The sequence below is a fragment of the Mesoplodon densirostris genome, chromosome 1 (genome assembly GCF_025265405.1).
Source record: "Mesoplodon densirostris isolate mMesDen1 chromosome 1, mMesDen1 primary haplotype, whole genome shotgun sequence".
In the NCBI taxonomy this organism is placed as follows: domain Eukaryota; kingdom Metazoa; phylum Chordata; class Mammalia; order Artiodactyla; family Ziphiidae; genus Mesoplodon; species Mesoplodon densirostris.
The window spans coordinates 20634693-20662211 of record NC_082661.1 but is presented as its reverse complement, the minus strand read 5'-3'; the positions used below and the strand labels follow the sequence as shown (position 1 = coordinate 20662211).

At 36.3% G+C, this 27519-nt stretch overlaps 1 protein-coding gene across 2 annotated transcripts in view; it reads left to right on the top strand.

Moving 5' to 3' along the window:
- MXI1 (MAX interactor 1, dimerization protein) overlaps positions 1-27519 on the top strand; it is a 99220-nt gene that overhangs the window by 39688 nt on the left and 32013 nt on the right. For both annotated transcript variants that reach the window (XM_060099771.1, XM_060099780.1), the window contains exon 3: positions 10031-10060. In XM_060099771.1, coding sequence (XP_059955754.1) covers positions 10031-10060 — 30 coding nt within the window. The remainder of the gene's footprint in view (positions 1-10030; positions 10061-27519) is intronic.

Sequence of the window (27519 nt, the reverse complement as noted above, 5' to 3'; positions counted from 1 at the left end):
GTTTTTATTTCTGTATCATTATGTAGTCACAGTTGATTGAATCATTCACCATGTGATTGAACTCTCTAGTGACCCTCCTCTCCCCAGAGGTTGGCTGATATCAGTTGCTCAAAGCCTGAATCCTCTAATTACATGGCTGGTCTTTCTGGCATGACCAGTCCAATTTAAGTTATCTCCCTAGCATAAACTCAAGAGTGGTCCAGGAGCCCACCATGAATAACAGAGACACTCCTATAACTGAGGAAATTCCAAGGTTTCTGAAGCTCTGTCCCAGGAAATTGGGACAAAGACCAGACAAGTTTTTTATTGTAAACTGATAGTTTCTATACATTTGCTAATATTTTCTCAAGAATTTTTGTGTCTGTGTTCTTGAGGGAATGGTAGTCTGTGGTTTTGTTTTGTTTTGTTTTTCAATGTAAGTTCTTTGTCAGGTTTTGGTATCAGGGTAATACTGCCCTCAAAATGAATTGGGAAATATTCCCATTTCCTTTATCTTTTGAAATATGTTCTGTAGAATTAGTATTATTTATTCCCTAAATGCTTGGTAAAATTTGCCAATAAATACTTCTGGGCCTGGAGTTTTTTTTGTGGGCAGGTTGTTTTTCTGTTGTTGTTGTTGTTGTTCTCGCTAATTTTTTCCTTGCTCTTATGGTACCATTACTTTTTTTTTTAACATCTTTATTGGAGTATAATTGCTTTACAACGGTGTGTTAGTTTCTGCTTTATAACAAAGTGAATCAGTTATACATATACATGTGTTCCCTTATCTCTTCCCTCCTGCGTCTCCCTCCCTCCCACCCTCCCTATCCCACCCCTCTAGGCGGTCACACACCACTTAGCTGATCTCCCTGTGCTATGCGGCTGCTTCCCACTAGCTATCTGTTTTATGTTTGGTAGTGTATATATGTCCATGCCACTCTCTCACCTCGTCACAGCCTACACCTCCCCCTCCCCATATCTTCAAGTCCATGCTCTAGTAGGTCTGTGTCTTTATTCCTGTCTTACCCCTAGGTTCTTCATGACATTTTTTTCCCTTAAATTCCATATATATGTGTTAGCATATGGTATTTGTCTTTCTCTTTCTGACTTACTTTACTCTGTATGACAGACTCTAGGTCAATCCACCTCATTACAAATAGCTCAATTTCGTTTCTTTTTATGGCTGAGTAATATTCCATTGTATATATGTGCCACATCTTCTTTATCCATTCATCTGATGATGGACACTTAGGTTGTTTCCATCTCCAGGCTATTGTAAATAGAGCTGCAATGAACATTTTGGTACATGACTCTTTTTGAATTATGGTTTTCTCAGGGTATATAACCAGTAGTGGGATTGCTGGGTCATATGGTAGTTCTATTTGTAGTTTTTTAAGGAACGTCCATACTGTTCTCCATAGTGGTTGTATCAATTTACATTCCCACCAACAGTGCAGGAGTGTTCCCTTTTCTCCACACCCTCTCCAGCATTTATTGTTTCTAGATTTTTTGATGATGGCCATTCTGACTGGTGTGAGATGATATCTCATTGTGGTTTTGATTTGCATTTCTCTAATGATTAATGATGTTGAGCATTCTTTCATGTGTTTGTTGGCAATCTGTATATCTTCTTTGGAGAAATGTCTATTTAGGTCTTCTGTTTGTGGGCAGGTTTTTGATTATGAATTCAATTTCCATAATAGATGCAAGGCTGACACTAACTCTCTATTTCTTCTTGAGTTAGTTTTGATCATTTGTATCTTTCAAGAAATTTGTCCATTTCATCTACATGTTGAACTTATTGGCATAAAGCTGTTCATAATATTCTCTTATCATCCTTTTAATGTGTGTAGTATCTGTAGTGATGTGCTGTCTTTTATCCCTGATATTAGTTACTTTTTTTGTGTTGGTAATTTCTGCCTTTTTTCTTCATCAGTTTTAGAAAAGTTTATCAGTTTTACTGTTTTTTGTTTTGTTTTTTTTTTTTTGGCGGTATGCGGGTCTCTCACTGTTGTGGCCTCTCCCGTTGCGGAGCACAGGCTCTGGACGCGCAGGCTCAGCGGCCATGGCTCACGGGCCCAGCCGCTCCACGGCATGTGGGCTCTTCCCGGACTGGGGCACGAACCCGTGTCCCCTGCATCAGCAGGTGGACTCTCAACCACTGCGCCACCAGGGAAACCCTACTGTTTTTTTCTTAAGTCAACTTTTGGTTTTACTGATACTCTCTGTTGTTTCCTGTCTTCTATTTTGTTTATTCCTGTTCTTGGCTTTATTATTTCTTCCTCTACTTCAGAGTTTCTCAACCCCAGCACTATTGACATTTTCTGCCAGATAATTCTGTTTTGAGCATTATTGGATGTTTCGCAGCATCCCTGGCCTCTCCTCACAAAATACCAGTAGCGTCTCCCTGGTGTGATAACCAAAAATGTCTACAGATGTGGCCAAATATCTTCTGGTGGGAAAAATAGCCCACACGGTTGAGATCCATTGCTCACCTTCTTTTGGTTTTGTTTGCTTTTTTTTCTACCTTCTAAAGGTGGAAGGCATTGATTTTGGACTCCATCACTGCCCCCCACCCCAACATAAGGATTTAAAGCTAGAAACATTTTTCTCTAAACACTGCTTTAGCTGCATGCCACAAATTTTGAAATGTTGTATTTCTTTATCATCCAGCTGAAGATACTTTGTTTTCTTTGTGATTCATTCTTTAACCTGTGACTTCTTACTTCCTTTTCTATTTCATTGGGCTTAATTTGCTCTTCTTCTTGTAGCTTCTCAAGGTGAAAGTTAGACCATAACTTTTTAACCTTTCTTTTTTATACTAATAGAAGAATTTAAAGCTAAACATTTCTAAGTACTGCTTTAGATACATCCAACAAATTTTGACATGTTGTGTTTTCATTATCATTCAGTTCAGAATATTTTCTAATTTCTCTGTCACTTCTTCTTTGATTTGTCACTTATTTTCCAAATATTGCTATTTTCCTAGTTATCTTATTGTTACTGATTTCTAATTCCATTGTGCTTAGAGAACTTACTCTGTATGATTTTAGTACTTAAATTTATTGAAAATTATGCTTTACAAAGTGCATAACTTAGGGACATTTATGTAATATATCAAAAGATTTACCAGAGACAAATTAGAGCGTTTGCTGTATTTGAAATAAGAATTGATTTTTACTGAATTTGATTCATGTGTAATTTTTTCATTTTTTGTTTATTGAAAATTTACATACAGAAAAGTGTATAAATCCTAAGTGTATAGCTCAATGAATTTTCACAAAGGTGAAGAAATAAAATATTATAGACTTACTGTCAACCCTACCTGAGATAAGCACAATCTTCTTTTGATACCATTGGTTTTGCCAGTTTTTAACTTTATATGAATGGGGTTATGCAGTGTGTATTTTTGTGTCTGCCTTTTTTCATTCAGCACTATGTTGAAATTTTGAAAATTCATCCATGTTATTGCATAATAGTTCATTCTCAGTGCTCTATAGTATTACATTATATCAATATGAATGTTCCATAATTTATTCATCCATTCTACTATTGATGGACATTTGAGTTTCCAGTTTTGGGCTAGTATGAAAATAATGTGTATTCTCTTGTATGTCCTTTGATGAGCATATTTATGTATATTAGTTTGGTGTATGCCTCTGAGGGGAAATGCTGAGTCATAAGGTATGCATATATTCAGCTTTGATAGTAAGTTTTAAGAAGAACTTATTAATTGTAGTTATTGTTATGCATCCTGTTTAGACACTTGCTTTTTTGTGGTCTTAGTTATTGTGGTGGGGTTTTTTTGTTATTGTTATGGAAGAAGTAGTACGTTTCTTATGAGGCATTTTCCCTAAAAGTGTGCAGTATTCAAGTTTTACTGTCTTTAATGTTTTTTTAAAAATATGTACTTGTGATAGAAATAAATGTACAAAACTACTTCTTTGAAAGAATTACTTTCTTGAAATAGGCATGATTTTCTTTTATTACAGTGTTCTTCAAACTTTATTGACCACTTTATTATATACCACTAGCAGCAAAAAAATTCTGTATACCTAATATATTTGTATGTGTTGATAATTGTATACATGTATTACTGTACTAATATTTTATAAATACAGAATAAAGTTTAAGAAGAAGAAGAAACATAAATAGAAGTTTCACTATTCAGCCAATTATTTTTCAACCCCCTTTAGGTATATACTTCAGAGACCCCCTGCTCTAATAAAGCTGAAGTTTAAGCTTTAGGATACAGTTAGAAAATATTCATTTAGCGTCATAGAATGTGTTCTTTTCATTGTGCAGAGGACAACATCCATTAGGCACTTTAGGATTAGAAAATAAGTGAAATGAAAATGTTAACAAATTAGGGGTTGGCTCATTAATCCAACAAAGATAGAAGTCTTTTCTTTTGTTGGAAGAGAATATTAATTCTGGGAACGGAGGCTTTTATTTTCCTTCCATGGTGGTACTACTCTTGAGCCAAATGGTACCATTTTGTGCAGTTTCAGTTCTATGCTTCATTTCATTGACTGCCACCAAACTGCACCCTAAAGAATTAAAAGTTTACATATTAGAGCAGTGTTGTAGTCAGTGAGAAATCACAGATTTGGTTGAGATAATGACTCCCACTCAAACAGAGCATGCGTTAGCGTGTCTCTTAAAGGGATAGTATTTGCGAAAAAGATTACCTGTGATTTGATGATAAAATGATAGAAATGTCTTTATCCCTGTCCTTGGAAGTTGTTAAGCATTCAGAGTAAGGGTGTCTGAAAGGAAGACAGTTCATAGTGTTTGTTCTCAGAGGTGTATTTTTGTTTGGAGAAGAAAGGTGTGCTAACCAGATGGATTATTTGGAACATCTCAGCTTTATAGGGAATTTATCATAATGGGTTATTTTAATGGCATATTATTGGAAGGGCTTGGTCAGGCATATAGGCTCAGGGAAGCAAAGCGGTTGTTTCTGAGTGTGCTAGGATGTGATGCGTTCAACTTCTCTGTCAGCACTGTTTGGATCATTATTTTCTGCTTGTACGTATAATTAGACATCATACCTTAAATCTTATACTGCCCTCACAGCTGACTAAATGATCAAAACACCTATCTTTTCCTTCAGTTTCTTTTTTAATCATTATGGTTGGTTGTTTGTTTCCAGGCTAATTCCAAGTGTTACTAAGAACCTCTCAATTTGTTGCCCCATGTAATATATTTAACATTGTTTTAGGTAGTATATTTTCAGTCTTGTTAAAAATAATAAGAATATTTGCAGTGGCTAACATTTACTGAATACTTACTAGGTGCTGATGCTTTTACATTATTCTCTAATTCTCACAGTAACCCAGCCAAGGCATGTGGTATTATTCCAGTTTTACAAACGAGAAAACTATTAGAGAGGTTAAATAATTTGTTCAAAGTTCCACAGCTAATGTGAATGATAGGGCTAATATTTAAACTCAGGGCTTTTTTCCATTTTTGTTCTCTCGTTTTGCTTTGGACTTCTCAACTCTGCTTGTTTGCTTCTGCTATATCCTTTCCACTTTGAATGTCTTCTCCCTACCAGGTCTGGTTTCTAGTAGTAGCAAATGTACTCATCATGTAAGCCGCAGACCAAATGTCCCCTTTTCTAAAGCCCCATTTTCTGATAGCCCCATTTGTATGTAAACTCTGCATCCTTTAAACCCCCACAACACTTTGTACATTTCTTAATATATTTGTTTTGCCTTGAGTTATAATTATTCCTGTAAACGTCTTAATCTACCAGCTAGAGACTGTCTCTGATTCCTTGCAGCTTAAGCCAATTTTGAACATTGAAGATATTCAGTATTTGTTGACTTGGTATTAGAGGCAAAAAAGTCATCAAAATAGGAGTAAACACTACTGATGCATTTTTTAAAAATTGGAAGAATACGGCAATATGATAAAGATTAGTACATACATGATCATTTTTGCTTCTTGGTATTTGGAAATCTTGTTCAATTTTACTAGTGGTATAACTAGATATGGCATACATTTTCTGGTTTGGTGGAAAAGTTCATATACTTAGCTATCATTTTATATTTTTTAAGAAGATAATAAAGAAAAATCTGAGAGAGGTGGGAAGAACCTGCTGTTTTAATTTTGTTCACAGCAGTGGTTCAGATTATGTTCTTTTGGTGCTAGCTTTGATAGTAGGCTCAATATAATGCTGGAACTCAGCAATTGGTTATCTTTGGATATATATCTTTTTTTTTTTTTTACGGTACGCGGGCCTCTCACTGCTGTGGCCTCTCCCGTTGTGGCCTCTCCCGTTGTGGAGCACAGGCTCCGGACGCAGAGGCTCAGCGGCCATGGCTCACGGGTCCAGCCGCTCCGCAGCACGTGGGATCCTCCTGGACCAGGGCACGAACCCGTGTCCCCTGCATCGGCAGGCAGACTCCCAACCACTGAGCCACCAGGGAAGCCCGGATATATATCTTTGCATTTAATGCCATATGTGGGATGCCAGACTGTTTGAAATAAGTATACGGTACATAGTCTTCGTCTCTCTAAATAGATTATTTCCATTTATTACTTACTGTAGTATTTCTTTTTTTTTTTTATCCTCCTTCTCTCTCTCTCTCTCTTGCTCTTTTAAATTAATTAATTATTTTTTAAATTTTTTGGCTGCGTTGGGTCTTCGTTGGGCTTTCTCTAGTTGCGGCGAGCAGGGACTACTCTTTGTTGCGGTGTGCGGGCTTCTCATTGCAGTGGCTTCTCTTGTGGAGCACGGGCTCTAGGCACGCGGGCTTCAGTAGTTGTGGCACTCGGGCTCAGTAGTTATGGCTCGTGGGCTCTAGAGCACAGGCTCAGTAGTTATGGAGCATGGGCTTAGTTACTCCAAGGCATGTGGGATCTTCCCGGACCAGGGCTCGAACCCTTGTCCCATGCATTGGTAGGCGGATTCTCAACCACTGTGCCACCAGAGAGGTCCCCTTACTATAGTATTTCATTGTTTTTGTTTTACTTGTTCTGAGTTTTCTTCTCAGATTAAGGCAATTAAACCAAAACTTACTAAGAGGGGGTGCGTGGAAAATTTTATTATTGATTACACGTTCAAATTTTGGACAATATTTTTTTGCTTTAAATCTCTTTAAAATACACCTTTACCCTCTTCTAACTTATTGATTTACTTTGACATTTCATTCAAACAAAAAAGAACTTAAACCTTTTTATAAATACTTATATGTGGTAGAGATTTGGTTGTAATTTATTGAGTTTTGAAGTCTGAGTCTGTGTTATACTAAAAATGCTGTGTTTTTATTGTTTCTCCCATCTGAGTCATACATATCCTTGCCATTAATTTGTCTGAACTCTTAAAGCATCTTGAGATTTTATTTTACATCTCCAGAGAGAGAGAGAGAGGTGTTTTTTTATTAAGATAATCTCTTGAAAATGAACATCAAACTACAATGAGGTATCACCTCACACCAGTTAGAATGGCCATCATCAAAAAATCTACAAACAGGGGCTTCCCTGGTGGCGCAGTGGTTGAGGGTCCGCCTGCCGATTCAGGGGATATGGGTTCGTGCCCCGGTCCGGGAGGATCCCACATGCAGTGGGGTGGCTGGACCCGTGAGCCGTGGCCGCTGGGCCTGCGCGTCCGGAGCCTGTGCTCCGCAACGGGAGAGGCCACGACAGTGAAAGGCCTGCGTACAGCAAAAAAAAAAAAATCTACGAACAGTAAATGCTGGAGAGGGTGTGGAGAAAAGGGAACCCTCTTGCACTGTTGGTGGGAATGTAAATTGATACAGCCACTGTGGAGGACAGTATGGAGGCTCCTTAAAAAACTAAAAATAGAACTACCATACAACCCTGCAATCCCACTACTGGGCATATACCCTGAGAAAACCATAATTCAAAAAGAGTCATGTACCACAATGTTCATTGCAGTTCTGTTTACAATAACCAGGACATGGAAGCAACCTATGTGTCCATTGACAGGTGAATGGATAAAGAATATGTGGTATATATATACAATGGAATATTACTCAGCCATAAAAAGAAACGAAATTGAGTTATTTGTAGTGAGGTGGGTGGAACTAGAGTCTGTCATATAGAGTGAAGTAAGTCATAAAGAAAAAAACAAATACCGTATGCTAACACATATATTAGGAATCTAAAAAAAAAATGGTTCTGAAGAACCTAGGGGCTGGACAGGAATGAAGACACAGACGTAGAGAATGGACTTGAGGACACGGGGAGGGGGAAGGGTAAGCTGGGACAAAGTGAGAGAGTGGCGTGGACATATATACACTACCAAATGTAAAATAGATAGCTAGTGGGAAGCAGCCACATAGCTCAGGGAGATCAGCTTGGTGCTTTGTGACCACCTAGAGGGGTGGGATAGGGAGGGTGGGAGGGAGACGCAAGAGGGAGGAGATATGGGGATATATGTATAGCTGATTCACTTTTTTATAAAGCAGAAACTAACACACCATTGTAAAGCAATTATACTCCATTAAAGATGTTTAAAAAAAAAAAAGAAAATGAACATCAGTCTTTTTCATCCTGTGTCACTTGGACCTTAAACTGCTAAGAAAGCAAAAGGTGGACAGTAGACAGTAATTCAAAGAAGCCTTTTGGCTCTTGAACTAAGACAGTGGGTAAAATTTCCACAAATTATGAGACTGACAAAAATATTCTTACTGTTAAAATTTAGAAATTTGATTATTAAATATCCATTAAAATAATAAATCAGATTAAAGTAATCAGTAATGTAATAATCTGAAGGCTTTTGACATTAACCAGAATATATTAAATGCTCAAAGTTTCAGTTCTGATGACAGGAACTTAAATTTTCCTTTATAAAATTCCGTTATTGTTAATGCTAAACTATTGTAAAAGTAATACGTTTATTCAAGAGAACTTAGTATAACATAATTCTAATAATAGCTAACTTTAGGTAGAGTTTGTTATATTTTGATGTTCAACATAAACTTGTTTATTCCTCATAACAATCATATGAGGCAAGTACTGTTATTTTTCCTATTTCGTAGATGAGAAAACTGAGCACAGAGAAATGAAGGGACTTTTAAAAGGCCACACAATATTTGAACCCAGTCAGTCAGGCCTTAGAGTCTGTGCCTTTAACCTCTCTTCAGTATTGCTTGTCACTGAGTGGTTAAGAACTTGGGGTTTGGAGTAACAAAGACGTAGGCTTAAATCATGGCTGCGACTTATATTCTTGGGACAAGAGCATGTCTCTTTACCTCTCTGAACCTCAGTATTCTTTTTTATAAAACGAGGGTTGTTTGGAGGATAAAATGAGGTAATGTATGTTAACTGTTTAGCAGACACTCAGCTTGTTCAATTGATGGTAAGTATTATTATAACAAATACTAATAAGTAAAATGTAAAAAAGTCACAAATAGAAGACTTTGTTAGCATTTTGAGGTGTATCCTCTCAGTCTTTTAAACATGTGTTTTTTATTTTATTAATATATTTTCTTCTGTTCATGTTATTTTTTTCCCTTGTATAACGTTTTGATTTATGTTTCACATTCAAGGAAGGAAGGCTTGAATTTGTCTGTATCACTTAGCAATAAGGCAAGCCTGTTTCAGCTTCTGTGGTGGCCAAAACTTTTTCTCTCCCTATGTTTAGGAGTAAGTAAGTGGAGATAGAAGAGGACACGGAAGTACATATACCTTTTTTTTTAAAACAAAAAAAATGGGATTATGTTTGAATTAAAATTTCTAATATGATGTCTACAAATCAGTAAAACGTAGGACCCTAGAAGTAGGCAAGAGGGTACTTGCTAGTATCAATTTTATTAAAAATGATAATGAGATCCTAATTTCAAAATATTTAGAGTTGTTAACTGAAAACAGTATACCTCAATGAACAGTCTTAATGAACATAGACTATTTCTTCTTGATGAGTGAGATAGATAGAAGTCTGACCATGTATTGCATTGTTAAATAAATTAACTGGGTGAATTTATTTAGCAGTACCTAAACTAATCCCCCTTTCTATAGCCTCAGCAACAAAACATGGCTAATACTCTTTTTTTCCCCCTTTTTTCCTGCCTTTTAGGTCTACACACAATGAGCTGGAAAAGAATCGGTGAGTCAGTGATGAGGTGCAGCTTTCATATATGTTAAAAAGCAAACTCAACATTTTACCTGTGAAAATATATTGCATATGTAGTTATAACTTTTTTACATGTGTAACATATCATGGTTCTGATATATGTGTATTCTCTCCAAAAAATAGTCCGCTTACGCTATCTAAACTGGAAGACATAAATATACTCTAAGTTTATTTGAATTTTGAGTTTATGTTGAGTGTTCTTTATTTCTGTCTCAACGGGTTAATTGTGATAGGCTCCTGGCTTAAATATGGTCTTGCTAAAGGATTAGGTTTCTGTAATGTAGCTAATAACTATTATGGCAAATTGTAGGATATTGAATTTCTCTTTCTTTGCAGTTCATTCATTCATTCATTCATTCATGCATTCAACAAATCTTTATCTTGTACCATCTATATGTTAGTGCCAGGCAGGCATAATGCTTTACATAGTAAATACAAGAATGTGTAAGGCAGTTTCTGACCTTAAGGAATTTTTAGCTTCCTGGGAGAGAAAGATAAGTAATTAAAATACTGTATAGTGTGGTAAGTATGATGATGGAGAAGCAGAGGATGCTGAAAGATCATTTTTGAAGGTCACCTGATTCTCTCTTGAGGGAGTCTTAGGAGGCTTTCCAGAGGATAGTGAGCACTGGTTATTGAGGAAACTGCAAGAGGTTCAGTATGAATATAAAAGATGGTAACATGAGGCAAGCCAGGCCAGATGTTGACAATTATGCTGAAGAGTTTGGACTTTTTCTGAGAGCAGTAAGGAGCAGTTGAATGATTTTAAGGTGGGTTGTCATATGATCAGATTTGGGTTTTGGAAAGATCACTTTGGCTACAGTATAAAGAATTGGCTGATTGGCAGAAGGGATCTCAGAGACAAGAAAACTCTTTGGAGGCCATTGGAAGTCTCCAAGGTAAGAGATGATGGTAGCCATTGGAGATAGAAATAGGCAGAATAAAGAAATAGTATGGAATATAAATCAATAGAAATTGGTGATTAGTTGGCTGTGGAAGGTTAAGTTTTAGATTGTATTATCATTTACTGGAAAAAGGAATATAGGAAGGGGACAAGTTTGGGGGAGAAGATGAGGATTGAATGACTAAATATTCTCTTTTTAGTACAGAGGTTAAAGTAATAAGCAACAAACTGGAATTGTTTATATTAGCCATTTTTAAAATTATATAAGTTTCAGGTGTACAGCACTATAATTCGACATCTGTATGCACTAAAAAGTGATCACCATACAGTTGACCCCCTTCATCCATTGCACCCTGCCCCACAACCTCCTTCCCCTTTGGTAACCAGTAATCTGTTCTCTGTATTTATAGGTTTGTTTTTGTTTTATTTTGTTTGTTTTGTTTTTTTAGATTCCACATACAAGTGAAATCATAGGTATTTGTCTTTCTCTATGCGGCTTATTTCACTTAGCATATACCTTCAAGGTCCATTCGTGTCGTCACAAATGGCAGAATTTCATTCTTTTTTATGGCTGAGTAGTATTCCCTCGTGTGCATGTATGTGTGTGTGTGTGTGTGTATACACTCATACATACACATGCCACATCATCCATTAATCCATTGATGGACACTTAGGTTATTTCTATATCTTTACTACTGTAGATAATGCTGCAGTGAGCATAGGGGTGCATATATCTTTTCAAATCACTGTTTTCCTGTTCTTTGGATAAATACCCAGAAGTAGAATAGCTGGGTGAACCACCCATTTTTGACAAACAAGATCTCTTTGACCTTCAACTGTTTGTCCTGCCCTTTTTTAAATAGAAGGGCCCTTACATATTGACTAACCCAATTGCCTCATTGCAGATGAATTTAAATGTCAAATCCTCTTGAAGAGGCTTAGCATTTTCCTCCAGGCTGACTTAGTGGCTTTTACCACTTTATTTGCACAATGCTCTGTTCATATCTCCTATTGTAAAACTTAATCATGTAGTCTTATAATTATTTGTTTATATGTCTCTTTCTGCCAAATGACTATGACTACCTCAAAGGTAGGGATTCTGTTTTGTTCAGTTTTGTATTCTTGGTGTCTAGCATTTGATGCATGTGTAGTAGATGGTAGCTTTAATACTGAATGAAGGATAAAACTGGAGCAAAGTTCAATGGTCTAGTCAAAAATGTTTTGCTAGTTTGAGGCAAAGCAGTTTGGCAGGAAATGTTTTATTTTAAAGAGTTTCTTTTCTGTCTTATATTTCTAGTATATTAAAGGAAGTATCTGGCTAGTTTAAACATGGCAAAAGGACTAAGAAATAACAGCTTTGAAGATACTAAAAATAAAACCTTCTCTTGACCTTTAGAGCACAGAGTGTATTTTTGGGCCATATGTTTTCAATACTGATAAACATGTGGCTTTTATAATTATTTCACCCACATGAATGTGGCCCTTGGGAGACGCTCATTGGAAATCTAGCAAAAACCTTTGTTTAACACGCGAGTAAAGAGACTATTTAGTAAAGTATTTGGAATTGAGCTTTTAAAACCTTTGAGTAAACTTCATTCAATGCATTCTGTCTATCAATTCTGACTTATTGATAGGCTTATCACCCATAGTATCACTTTGATATGCCCTGTAAATTGTTTAATCTAGTATTTGTCTATAGCACTGGAGTAGCATGTGTGGCTTTTATCACCTGGACTGTACCTGATCTCTGCTCTCTCCAGTGAAGGCTTTTTGTTCCCATTTTATTTACTTAGGTCTGAGACTTTCTGGCTGGTTTCCTACCCTACCTCTCTTAAGGCATGGTTCACTCATCCTTTTCTGTCCTCTTCTGATAGTCCTAGTGTCTTTATTTCTCAAATTATGTCTTCTCCTCTCTCCTGTCTTCCCTCCTGTTCTTTCGTCCTCCCTCCCTCTCTTCTTTGAGGTTGAAAGGTAATATAGAATTAACCTTTCCAAGATATATTTGTTTTTTAAAGGGATATTTATCAATATAAATAAATCTCTAATTTAGTGGAATGTGTCAGAGGATGAGTGTTAAAGGAAGAATCCAATTGAATAACCTATACTTCACTTCTGAAAAGTGGATCTAACAAGAAAACAAATATTGGTAGACACGGGATGATTTAAAGGGAGGGGTGGGGGGATGTTTTAGCCAAAGAGCAGGAAAGCAGCACAAGAATATTTTTAATCTTTAAGCCTGTATTGCTATTACACTTTTTAGGCCCCCACCCAGTTCTATTTAATGATCCTTTTTTCTAAGGCAGTGTTTTTATTTGACATATTAAATAAAAAGTTAACGTAGATTTGGCACCCTTTAAAATAAATAGAATTTTGGCTTTACCTTTCATTTGCTTTTGAGTGTGAGCTTATATGGGGAAAGTAATTCACTGTCAAAAGAGTGATTTGATTTTGTTTTCATTCTGAAAAGATATCCCTGAAGCAAGTCATATTTTTGAAATTTTGCCGCTCTACATACAATATGTTCGTATCAAAAGTTTTTTTAAAAAGCTTAGTTCTAAAATCTTGCATATAAAGCTACTCCAAGTTAGTGGGGTTTTTTACTGGGGCAATGCAGTGAGAATTAAAGTAGATGATTTTAAATTGTTAGTGAATGACAGAGTAATTCCAGATGGCTATCTTTTTTTTAAAATTTATCTATCTATTTATTTATTTATTTTTGGCTGAGGTGGGTCTTTGTTGCTGCTTGCAGGCTTTCTCTAGTTGCAGCGAGCGGGGGCTACTGTTCATTGCGGTGCACAGTCTTTTCATTGTGGTGGCTTCTTTTTGTTGCGGAGCACGGCCTCTAGGTGCACGGGCTTCAGTAGTTGTGGCACTCGGGCTCAGTAGTTGTGGCTCGTGGGCTCTAGAGCGCAGGCTCAGTCGTTGTGGCACACAGGCCCAGTTGCTCTGCAGCATGTGGGATCTTCCTGGACCAGGGCTCGAACCCGTGTCCCCTGCACTGGCAGGCAGATTCTTAACCACTGTGCCACCAGAGAAGTCCCCAGATGGCTATCTTAAACAGAGCCCTAAGATTGTTGAAACCCTGGGTCTGGCCTTGAGGAGACAATAGCCAACAAATGTTGAGGTTCGTACTCCCAGACTTCAGAGGGTCTGGCGAGCACAGAGTAGTTTGCTCTGGCCCACAATTACCCCAAGATGCCTATAGCCCACTAGGGAGCTTTTAGGTAGTTTCAGACCTGATAAAGAAATTCAGATTCTTTCTTGGACAGGTCCTGGGTTTCTTTTTCTGCCTAAAACCTTGATGGTTACACTGAGCCTGGTCTAGGTGGTACAGAACATTTGTTACCTGTGTATTCACCCTGTCCCTCTAGACCTACAAGAGGTCGTAACAGGCTCAGGAGGTAGAAGTAATGGGAAGCAGAGTACCTTTAGCTGTTCCACATTCCTCAGGAGCCTCTGCGAATCATCTCATGGTGAAGTTAATTTTACTTTTGAGTCTTTGAGATTTGAAAATTAAGAATATACATTGCCCCATTGGCTTATCTTATAAGTTGGGTCCTTTGCCAGAGAAGAAACCATTCAGTACAGATTTTAGATCACTTCATTGATTTTTCATTTTCTTAATTCAAATTACTGAAGATGTTTTTGAAAGAGTCAACAACTTTAATAGGACTTTAATGATCAAGAACCTTAGTGCTGACAGCAGGAGAGGCCGTTTAACCTTAATAGTTGTCATTCCATTGAAACAAAAGGCTTACTCTTATCCCCACTTTGGCAAAGCTGAAAGGACCACATGAGGACACTGGACTTACAATGCCTTCCTAGGCAGAGCAGAAGTACCCCGAGTATTTGTGATTAAAGAGAAGCATGCCCAGTGTGAATGGTAATAGGTGTCCTCCATATAGAGATTTTCTTATACCTCTGAAGGAATGGTGGAAATGAGCACTTATTGAGTACTTACTGTGTTCTCCCACTATGCAAAACCATTGTTTAATCCTGTAAGGTAGGAAGGCAGAAAGTATAGATCAAAGTGTTATTAAAAACTAGCCATTTTGACCATCATAACTACAATTTGAAACAAGTTGATGGGAACACAAAACAGTCAATCATCGTATCTGATCATAAATATGATAGCTATATGTAATATCAGTCTTTCTCTTCGGTAAGGATTAATAAATACTGTGTTTGGCATCATGGTACATAAAATGAAGTATAAGATACCCTGTCCTATCCTTAAGGTTAAGGCCATTGTAGTTTGGTAGTTATAAGTTGCCTCTTTCAATACCAGGATATGTATGATATGTTAACAATTAATGTCTAGAAGGATGCATTAAAATTGTTTTTCAAACTGAAGGTTGAAACCCATTAAGTAGTCTATTCAATCATTTTAGTGAGTCATTTGAAAAAGAAGTAGCATAGAATAGAAGATACCAAAGTGCGTTGCTTGAAGTAAAGTTAAATGTAGAATTGTGAAACTTGTGTATACTGGCTTGTGATGTAAAAATGCTGTGGTCATAGTCAAACAGCTACTGCCCGGATAGTCAAGGAGAATGTATCCTGAGCCATGAGGAAGAGAGAGACTTTGAATCTAAGGAAAGAATAAGGAAAGGGGTCAGAGCCATGGAAGCAGTGGCATCATAAGCTCTGTCCAGGGAAGAGTGTGTAGACCATATATAGTGGAAGAGTAGAGTCTATCAAATTGGTGTTGGGAAATGAGGCCAGAAAGGTGGTTTGTTACTAGACTGCAGTGTTATTGAATGCCAAGGAATTTGGATCTTGTTTTGTTGGTAGTAGTGAGTTTTTGAGACTGTTGATCAAAACATACACATACAAACGCACACACGCATGCACAGACATGCGCCTATACGCACACATACTCTAGCTGTGAAATCAGGGAGACTGGTTTGGATATTCTGAAGTAGCCCAGGTAGGAGAAGGATATAAGAACCAGCATTCCGTTGATGGAATTAGGAATAGAAAGGGACAGAGCAGACTAAGAAACAGTGTAAAGAAAGAATATTATTTTCCGTTAACTGCTATTATTCATTCCTCCTTACATTTCATTCTTTACATAGCAGCAAGAGTAATCTTCTTAAAGGATATATCACGTCATGCCATTTCTGTTTACAATCCTCCACTGGCTTCCTATTGCAACTAGATAAAATCTATGGCCGACAAAGTCCTACCACTCTATCCCTCATCTCCTGTGGGCCAGCTGGCACTGTTTTCTTTCTTTTCCTCAAACACACCATGTTTATTTCCATCTTAGGGCTTTTGTACCTGCTGTTTCTTCTGCTTGGAAAGCCCTTGCTCTAGTCTTTCATTATTATTTAGTTCTCAGTTTTCAGGTCATCTCCTTAGAGAACAGTATTTGCCCCCCAGTCACTTTCTATCCCATTGCCTTTTCTGTCACCTTAACATTTATCTCTGTATGAATTATTTATTTGTTTGAGTTATTTGACTTCTTTTACTAGAATATAAGTTTCAGGAAGGCAGAGACTTTGTCTTATTTACCCTTAGCAGATAGCAGTCATTCATTAAATGTTCACTGAATGAAAAAATGATTAAATGTACTATTGAGCATATCTATAATCAATATGTTATTAATTGAATTATAATGACAAGTGAAAAATACTCTTGAGAGCTCAGAAGACATATTATTATAATAAAACAATTTCATAGGAGGTAAATGGAAAACTTAATGAATTCTTAAAATGTAAATAAATTATATGGAAAAAACTTGATAACTGGCAACATACTAAAGGATTTTTACGATGCAGAACTTTATCCGGCTCATAAGAAGAGAATTGGTAACTTTTTTTTTAGAAGCTAATTGATTCTTTCAGTTCATTAAGATATCACATAGCACACTAAAAAAAAGACAGGTAATTTTGTAAAGGGGAGCAGTTTACCTGACGGAGTTTATGCTGCACTTGTGAGGTCTTTACTCTTTTCTCATTCCATGACTTGAAAATGGTTAAGCATTTTTTGAGGTAAAGATATATACTTGGAGACTAGAATATCATAAATAATTTCAACATTTTTGTGTTCGAATTTTTGGTGTATTACATTTATCTCAGTGGTTTGGACATGATAATGAATACAGTTTTTTTTAGACTATATACATGCCCTCATTTGACATGGACATTTTGACAGAGTGATTGTTTTGGTCTACATTATCTTAGAACAAGACATAAGAGCAAATCTTTGACCGTGGGTTAGGCAGTTGTTTCTTAGTGTATCACCTGACTATTTAGGATTCCTTGGCAGGAAGAGCATATCTTAAATGGTTTTAGCTGCGTATTTTGGGTGCTTTAATGACACTTGTTTAAAAAGAACATATGCTTTTATGTACAGTGTACACATTCTAGAAAACAATGTACATTTGTTAGGAGGAAAAACAACTTGCAAGATTGGTTTGGTAGAACTTTCATTAAAACTCTTATCTCAACTAACATTGAAGGATATTAGCTTGCATTAAAAACAGGTTATGTGGGACTTTCCTGGTGGCACAGTGGTTAAGAATCTGCCTGCCAATGCACGCAGGACACGGGTTCGAGCCCTGGTCCGGGAAGATCCCACATGCCATGGAGCAACTAAGCCCATGCACTACAACTACTGAGCCTGCACTCTAGAGCTCGCAAGCCACAACTACTGAGCTCGCGTGCCACAACTACTGAAGACCACGTGCCTAGAGTCCATGCTCCACAACACAAGAGAAGCCACTGCAGTGAGAAGCCTGTGCACCGCAACAAAGAGTAGTCCCCGCTCTAGAGAAAGCCCATGCACAGCAATGAAGGCCCAACACAGCCAAAAATAAATAAATTAATTAATTTTAAAAAAAGTTATGTAGTTAAGGAAACTATACCTTTATTGTAGGTTTGAAATATAGAGCTGCAGCTGGATCAAAAGACTGTAGTTTCAGATTGGGTCCAGTAATTCTGGAAAGTTCAGTTGAAAGTTTTTCTTAGCCTTGGTTTATTACTAAGATATAAATTTCATTATGAAAATACCTTATAGTAACTTCCTTAGCCTGATAAAAAAGGTCATTTATGAAAAACCCACAGCTAACATTGTACTTAATGGTAAAAGACTAAATTCTTTCCCCTAAGATCAGGAGTAAGAGAAATATGTCTGCTCTCATGCCTTCTACTCAACATTGTACTGGAGGTTCTAGCCAAGACATTTAGGTGAGAGAAAGAAATAAAAGGCATTCAGATTGGAAAGGAAGAAGTAAAACCATTTCTACTTGCAGATATCATAGTCTTATGTATAGAGAATCCTAAGGAATACACATAAAAAACTAGAGTTCATTAAAAAATTTAGCAAAGTTGCAGGGTTGAGGATTGACACACAAAAACCAGTTCTGTTTCTATAGATCAGCAGTGAACAGTCTGAAAATGAGTTTAAGAAAACAATTCTATTAACAATAGCATCCAAAAAAATCAAATACTTAGGAATAAACTTAACAAGGGAGGTGAAAGATTTGTACACTGAAAAGTACAAAACACTGTTTAAAGAAATTAAAGAAGACCTTAGCTGGCGAGAGATCCTGTGTTTATGGATTGGAAGACTTAATATTGTAGTACTCCCCATATTGATCTGCAGATTCAATGCAAGCCCTGTCAAAATCCCAGCTTCTTTTTTTAGCAGGGATTTACAACTAATCCTAAAGTTCATATGGAAATGCATAATACCCAGAGTGGCCAAAACAATCTTGAAAAGAACAAAGTTGGAAGATTCATACTTCCCAATTTCAAAACTTACCACAAAGCTATGTAACCAAGACAGTGTGGTATTGATCTAAGTATTCTTATACTTACAGACTTATAGATCAATGGAATAGATTCCAGAAACAATCCCTCATATTTATGGTAAATTAATTTTCGACAGGGATGCCAAGACAATTCAATGTCTTTTCAACAAATGGTGCTGATACAACTGGATATCTATATGCAAAATAATGAAGTTAGATCCCTATCTCACACCATATACACAGATAAACTCAAAATGGACCACAGACCTGAATTTAAGGTATAAAACTGTTATAAAATTCTTAGAAGAAAACCTGAGAGTAAATATTTGTGACTTTGGCCTAGGCAATGGTTTCTTACATAAGACACCAGCAGCACAAGCAACACAAGAAAAAATAGATACATAGGACTTTATCGAAATTTAAAACATTTGTGCTTCAAAAGACACCATCAAGAAAGTAAAGACAAATTACAGAATGGGAGAAAATACTTGCAAAACATATATCTGTTAAGAGGCTTGTATCCAGAATATATGAAAAACTCTTACAACTAAACAAGACAACCCAATATAAAAATGGGCAAAGGATTTGAACAGATATACAAAGGGTCAATAAGCACATGAAAAGATACTCAATATCATAATCATTAGGGAAATGCAAATCAAAACTATTGAGATACCACTTCACCACTCACTAAAATGGCTAATTGCTCACCAACTTTGTGATCATCCTTTCATCATACCAGTCACCACTGGCTGGGGAAAAGGTCTGAAAAAGTCTACTTGACCTCATAGTTTGGCACTTAGAAAGTGCTGATTTCATCATTGTCTGATGGCATTGCACAAATGACTCAACACTTTACAACTGCTTAAGATGTGTAATTAACCACAGATAAATTTCCAATATATTATATGGTGCTACTACCTAATGTGGTTCAAGTACTTGATAATGAGAAAAGATTGAGTTCTATAACATATAAAAAGGGAATATTTAAAGATTTTTCAGAGCCTCTACTTAACAATGAAATTTAACAAAATTAAGACCATATATTGAAAGAATATAGTAATTGTATCTGTTTTGCTTAAGGTATACTAAAATGTAACTTGATTGTATTTGTCAGGCCTTGAACAACAAAATTTTAAAAGTATAGCTGTGGGGGGCTTCCCTGGTGGCACAATGGTTAAGAATCCGCCTGCCAATGCAGGGGACACGGGTTCAAGCCCTGGTCCGGAAAGATCCCACATGCCACACAGCAGCTAAGCCTGTGCGCCACAGCTACTGAGCCTGCACTCTAGAGCTCGCAAGCCACACTACTGAGCCCAAGTGCCACAACTGCTGAAGCCTACATGCCTAGAGCCGGTGCTCCACAACAAGGAGAAGCCCACGTACTGCAACGAAGAGTAGCCCTTGGTCACCGCAATTAGAGAAAGCCCGCGCACAGTAACAAAGACCCAACGCAGCCAAACATAAATAAGTAAATTAATAAATAAATTTTTTTAAAAACACAGTTCTTTGGAGGATTTTTTGAAGAAAAAGTATAGCTGTGGAGGGAAGGAGAAACGTCATTGTCCAGATAGCAGGAAATAGCTACTGATCTAGTTTTCTGATTAGGCAAGTAAAAATGATGGCTGTTTCCTCTTTTTAGTCTAAAGATGGAAAACTGGCCCTTATTTTTTAAATTCATGTAAAAGTCCCTGAAGAAGTTAATTTTATTCTTTGTACTTTTTTAGACAGTAGGAGTCCAGTTACAGTACTGAACTATTGCGGGTAACTACAGAACCCTAAAATAGTAGCTATGCACTGGAAAGTAGGGGACACATATTTAATAGAATTTGGCTACTTATGAAACTGTAGAACCAGCTATATAGAGATGTTAACATTATCAAACAGTATGCAGAGTAACATCATCATTTGTCAGAGACATGTAATTGATGCATTTATTGTTGTATGCAAGTAAATGAATATTTTAACTGTAGTTTTATAGGGGTAGGAATGCTGAAAACTGTAGACAGACTAAAAATAGCTGTCCAAGTGCAGAGATAGGCACCTGTTAGAGTTCAATTCAATTATAGTTGAATGTTATATGAGATAGAGATGAAGTAATGGGTGGGTTTTAGAGCTAAAATTTATGGTTAATAGAGGAAGCATAGCCAGGATAAAATTACACATCTAAAATGCAGCCTATACAGTGAAGTCATTGCAGCAGTGTCTAGACAGATTCACAGTTTCTATATTGACCTTTGTTAGAAATAGCTCATTAAGGCTAAGCTTTCTATTCCCTGACTCAGGCTGCAAGGTGACAGAGGCTGACTCAGACAAGGATTGCATTCTAGAAACTAAGTGTTCTCAGAACTTCAGTTATCCAATTCCTAAAGTTTAAATCAATTCTACAGATGATACCTGGGAAGAGATGAGATCATTAGGTTTTAAAAATAACCAAGAAATATTATAACTTGAAACTCAGATTCTAAAATTATGTCTAAAAATAAATAAGTCAGACTTTAAATAATTGACATGGTGAGTACTATAGTGAAGGTGTAGTAGCTTTTTATCCAAGTGATTGTAGAGTGTGTATCTCAGGGCAACTGTAACTTGTTTAGGAAAACACTTCCTCTCAAACTATGAATTTGTAATTTAAAGAGGAATAGTAATAGAAGGAATAGTAATAGATTTTCCTGATATATTTTAGATGATGCAGTATACAAGAATTTATTTTATGTCAGCTTTAAGGAATGTGTTTGATCCATAAAACTGGGTATACCTTTTACACCAATGTTCATAATAGTTATACAGCAGCAGAATTTCACTAGATTTTAAGGGAGTGTGCTGTTTTGCTAAATTCTTTTGTTGCATACAGTAATTAATGCAGTGTAAATGCTCTGATAAATATTGGTTTAATAGGGCTTCCCTGGTGGCACAGTGGTTGAGAGTCCGCCTGCCGATGCAGGGGACACGGGTTCGTGCCCTGGTCCGGGAAGATCCCACATGCCGCGGAGCGGCTGGACCCATGAGCCGTGGCCACTGAGCCTGCGTGTCCGGAGCCTGTGCTCCGCAACGGGAAAGGCCACAGCAGTGAGAGGCCCGCGTACTGCAAAAAAAAAAAAAAAAAAGCATGCCAGAGGTACATCAGTGAGACATCTTTTTATTATATTAGATACTTTTTTAGTATCTTCAATATATTTACTTTTAAAAATGAAGAGATTCAGACTGTTTGATATGTTTTAGCTGTTGCAGAGGATAGTTATTTTGGACATGCTTATCTTTTTCTGTGCATTCTAGTGAATAATGCCAGTTGCAAGGCCCATGGGTGTTAAGAGTGAAAAACCACAGTTCTAAAGGAGAATTCAGTAATAAGAATAGAATTTTCTAATATGGTTACTTGCTATCCTTTTTTTTTTTTTTTTTTTTTTTGCCTCACTGTGCAGCATGCAGGATCTTAGTTCCCCGACCAGGGATTGAACCCATGCCTCCTGCAGTAGAAGCGAGGGTTCTTAACCACTGAACCACCAGGGAAGCCCACTAACCAGCTTTTGAAGACAAATTTGCTTGGAAAATAATTGATTCAGCCCTGGGACAACCACATGACATATTGCTTATATTCATATCTTCTAAATCAAGAGAAGTTGAAACTTTGTGAACTAATAAGTATGAATGACTTCCTTTTTTTTGTTGTTATTTTGGGGAAAGCTAATAGAGAAAGGTAGATTTTAATACTAAATGTGATTTAGGAGCTAAATTGTCAAAAAGGATACCTGTAATCCAACACAGATGACTTCTTTGGGGATATGTAATGCATTGATGTGAGAATTGTACCAGAAGTTAGAAGATAATAATTTTTCTTTTCATCTCTACTACTGGTAGAACAATTTTTCTTTTCATCTATACTAGTGGTAAGTTGTGGATATTATAAGTTAACTAAATTATTGGGGTCTTGCTTTCCTTGGCTGTAAAAATGAGGGCACCTAGATGATCTCTGATTCCCTTCCTACATGAAAAGTTTTATAGTTTGTGAATTTTTTAAGTGTAATAATTACAGGCATATTAAAAACTTAAATATTATTCTGCTATCTCCAAAGCATATATGTATGTATGTATGTATGTATGTATGTAAATACCCCCCCACACACACACAAGATTAAAGAGCAGCTGGAAAAATGAGCTTAGAACCTCGTCTCATTCAAACTTGAGCTTTGTAAAATATCTGTAGATTATTGTAACACATGGTGCTATAGCTACAATAAAAGCTTATTTTGTAACAAGTACTTATTTTATAATGATAAATAGTAAATATTTCTGTAAAACTAGAACTTGTCCTAAGAAGCATATGTGTCTTTTATAACTAATATAAACACATTCCTCAAAGCTGAATACACACATAAATATAGATATGAGTTCTGAGATTTAAATACTAATGAATATTAGGACCTTGTCCCTTTTGGAAAAATACTTACCATTGACTCACTAAGGAAATGTAACGAGTTAATCTGTAAACATTATTGTGCTAAATCCTGGTCACTTTTTTTTTTTTTTTTTTGTATTCTCTGACAAGTTTAAGTTTACATTTGCTCAGGCTCCAGAAATCTGGTTTTGTGGTTGTAACTGTATTGTATTGCTATATCTAATCAGTCATTTTAATAGGCCCCACTGATCATTAGATGAGGGGTGCCATACCAGGAGGAAAAAGCACACTGCTGTTACACGAAACTCCAGGGAAGGGCAGCTTAGCTTATTTAAAACATTTGTCTGTAAACAACCCGAAGAGGAAGTAGGTAGTTATATTGGGATCTTTCTTCCTTACCATTTGGACAAAGTAGCTTTTCAATAATGTCCTCACTGCTTTGACAGTCTGCCAAACCCATCCCTAATTTTAGGACATCTCCACTGTTTATTTTTTTTCCTCTTCAGAGTTGGTAAAGTTTGCTGGAAATTAGAGCTGTGCTGACTGGGTCCACTAGAAACTTATGCTGTCTTTAAATGTAACATTATGGGTCGGTTATTCTCACTTCTTATTGTGTCTCTATAGCATTTATCACAGTGACTATTCAAACCCTTCTAAAAAAATCCTTTCAGCAGAGTGTGGGGTAAAAACTCAAAGCTAGGGGTCATCAAAATCACATTCTAGATTACAGATAAGACTTTCGTTTCTCTAAAATCTGGAAGTATAAGTGAATGATCTTTAAGATCCCATCTAGTCTGAAAAAAATTATGAGATTTGAAATACCCAATTCCACTTTTTACTGTCAGATCTAGTTTGTGAACTAAGGGCTAGGACTTATATCTCCCAATTCCTAGTCTTAAAGCTACTTGTGGTATATTATTGTGACTCCCGTTTCCTCCTTTGCTGAAAATAACTCCTGGTTTGAACTTCTTCATCTTCCTCTTTATTTTCTACCTTCATGCTTTTGGCTCAAATTCCTTCCTCCCACCCCCACCCCACACTCCCCTTTTAAACTTCTAATGCACAGAGAGGGATGAATAAGAATAACAAAAATGTTTATAATAACCTCAAATTAGAAGTAACATGGCTATTGTAAATAGAGCTGCAATGAACTAAATAGAGCCGCAATGAATAGCCAGGACATGGAAGCAACCTAAGTGTCCATCAACAGATGAATGGATAAAGAAGATGTGGCACATATATACAATGGAATATTACTCAGCCATAAAAAGAAACAAAATTGAGTTATTTGTAGTGAGGTGGATAGACCTAGAGTCTGTCATACAGAGTGAAGTAAGTCAGAAAGAGAAAAACAAATACCATATGCTAACACATATATATGGAATCTAAAAAAAAAAAAAAGGTTATGAAGAACCTAGGGACAGGACAGGAATAATGACGCAGACGTAGAGAATGGACTTGAGGACATGGGGAGGCGGAAGGGTAAGCTGGGAAGAAGTGAGAGAGTGGCATGGACATATATATACTACCAAATGTAAAATAGATAGCTAGTGGGAAGCAGCTGCATAGCACAGGGAGATCAGCTCGGTGCTTTGTGACCACCTAGAGGGGTGGGATAGGGAGGGTGGGAGGGAGACTCAAGAGGGAGGGGATATGGGGATATATGTATATGATAGCTAATTCACTTTGTTATAAAGCAGAAACTAACACACCATTGTAAAACAATTATACTCCAATAAAGATGTTTAAAAATTTTTAAACAATTGATGAATGTAATAGCATAAATTCTCCTAAAATTAATATATATTGATAGATGTCCTATAATATTTTTTGCTAAACTGCCAGCTTTTTAAAAGATTTGAATGAAATGTTCCTAAGAGTCATATGGGAAAATAAGTGCCCAAGTATATCCAATAAATTATTTCCATGTTAAAAAAAAAACAAAAGAAGAAGTAACATGAATTCCTATCAAAAGGGGTATGGCTAAGTAAATAATAATACATCTGTACCTTGTATCGGGTGAAAAGAATGATACAGATTTCTATGTGTATATGTGGAAAGATTTCAAAGACATACTAAGTGAAAAAAAGCAAATTGAAAAATGGTATTACCAGTTTGATCTCATTTATGTTAAAAATAACACAATCAAATGTGTAAAGACATTGGAAAAGTTTTGGAAAGATACATGTCAAACTGAAACACTTGTTGCCTCTGGGGAGGGGAGTGAGAATCAAGGAGAAACTATCATGTTGATTTTGTTAGAATTTCTGTAGTAAGAGTGTATTACTTGTGAACCTAAAGATTTTTTTGAAAGGCAATAAATGTACTTCTACCTATACATTTCCATAGATAATAAAGCTAGAAGGATTCTTAGAAAATCATCTAGTCTAGTATTCTTATTTAATGGATAAGGAAAACTAAGTTCCTCCAAGTTTTATACTCCACCAAGCTAATGACAAAGTCAGGAGGAGAATCTAGATTTTCTGATCCCCGAAGAAGAACTTTTTCACACTGCCTTTAAGGTGTAGCTAAAATATGTTTTTCACGAAGTCTTTTCTGTTTATCCAAAATGATATCTCTTCTAAATTCCTATCTGTTCACTGTTTGTGTCATTTATATGAACTTTAACCCATATTACCTCATACTGTAATGTCTTTCCTTTCTTGGTCATGCGGAAAGGGACTGTAACTTGCTCATCTTTATATCTGACCAGTGTCTTGCATGTAACAGGTGGTCAGTGAATTAGTAATTTACATTTTTATTTGATTTTTATAGCTGGCTATGCACATTGTGTTAGATTAAGAGAAAAAAGTTAAATGCCAAGTCAAATAAGTAGCTGGGGTTCTTTTGTTTTTTGGGTTTTTTTGAAACCTGCCACTTCAAGATAGAAAATATTTTAGGAAGGCACATAGTGAGATATTTGCTACCCTGAAGATACCTTCCATTTCCAAGGAAAATACTTTTGTTCTCCACTCCTGCTTCAGAGAGAACAGTTTGTCCTCATAGGGTATTCTAGGTAATATGACCCACTTAGGAAGTATGTGATGATAGTGCTTCATAATGGGACCTCTCCTAAAGTTGTATCATGGGAAAATACCTCTTGAGTGTGATGGGTTTACAGATGCAAGTACATGTCTCTCTGTATCTGAATTCAATACAGCAGACTGAGAAACTCAATTGTGACTTAAAGTTTTGCTATAAATAGCAAGAAGCGGTGACAGATCTTTTTGTTGTCGTTATAAAGACATTTCCTCAGAATGTTTAGAATTTATACAGGTGTCTTCCCCTTGATGTGTTGTTACCTTTTTCTGTCTATATAGCTCTAAGATGTTAACATCTTATTACATATTAGCTTGCTTTTCGAGATATAGACTCTTCCCTGTAATTTTTTTCCCCTGTAATTTTTATCTGCAGTTGTGTTAATCCTGTTTTGCTTCTGATTTTTTGGTAACTTGATTTATTCTGATAGCTGTTGATTTTGACATCATTAAAAGCCTGTAGAATTATCTAAATAGATTATTACATGGAAGTTTCCATGATCACTTAGAACATTGTTCTTGGGTGGCATCTTGGGAAGACATTATTTTCTTTTCAATTTTATTAGAGTATAGTTGATTTACAGTGTTGTGTTAGTTTCAGGTGTACAGCAAAGTGGTTCAGTTATACATATACATATATTCATTCTTTTTTAGATTCTTTTCTCTTACAGGTTTTCACAGAATATTGAGTAGAGTTCCTTGTGCTATACAGTAGGTCCTCGTTGATTGTCTGTCTTATATATAGTAGTATGGTATATTCATTCCAAGCTCCCGATTCTCCTGATTTATCCCTCCCTCCCCACCCACATTTCTCCTTTGGTAACCGTAAGTTTTCGATATCTGTAAGCCTGTTTCTGTTTTGTAAATAAGTTAATTTGTATCATTTTTAAAAATTAGATACACATATGAGTGATATCATATGATATTTGTCTTTCTCTGTCTGACTTATTTACTTAGTATGATAATCTTTAGGTCCATCTATGTTGCTGCAAATGGCATTCTTTCATTCTTTTTTATGACTGAGTAATATTTAATTGTATGTATGTACCATATCTTCTTTATCCATTCCTCTGTCGATGGACATTTAGGTTGCTTATAAGACATTCTTTTTTGGAAGGCTAATGTCTCTCTTAGTTTAGAATTAATAGCTTTAGGAAAACATCATAGAATGCTGAGAATTTCCATAAATGCTTCTAGCCAAATAGGTTGTTATTGAAATGGCCAATTGGTGCTCATAGGTATTCATATAGAGCTGTTTCTTTTATGCCTGAATTTAAAAGTGTGTGTGTGTGTATGTGTGTGTGTATTTGTTTAAAAAGTAGCTATGAGTTTGGCTCA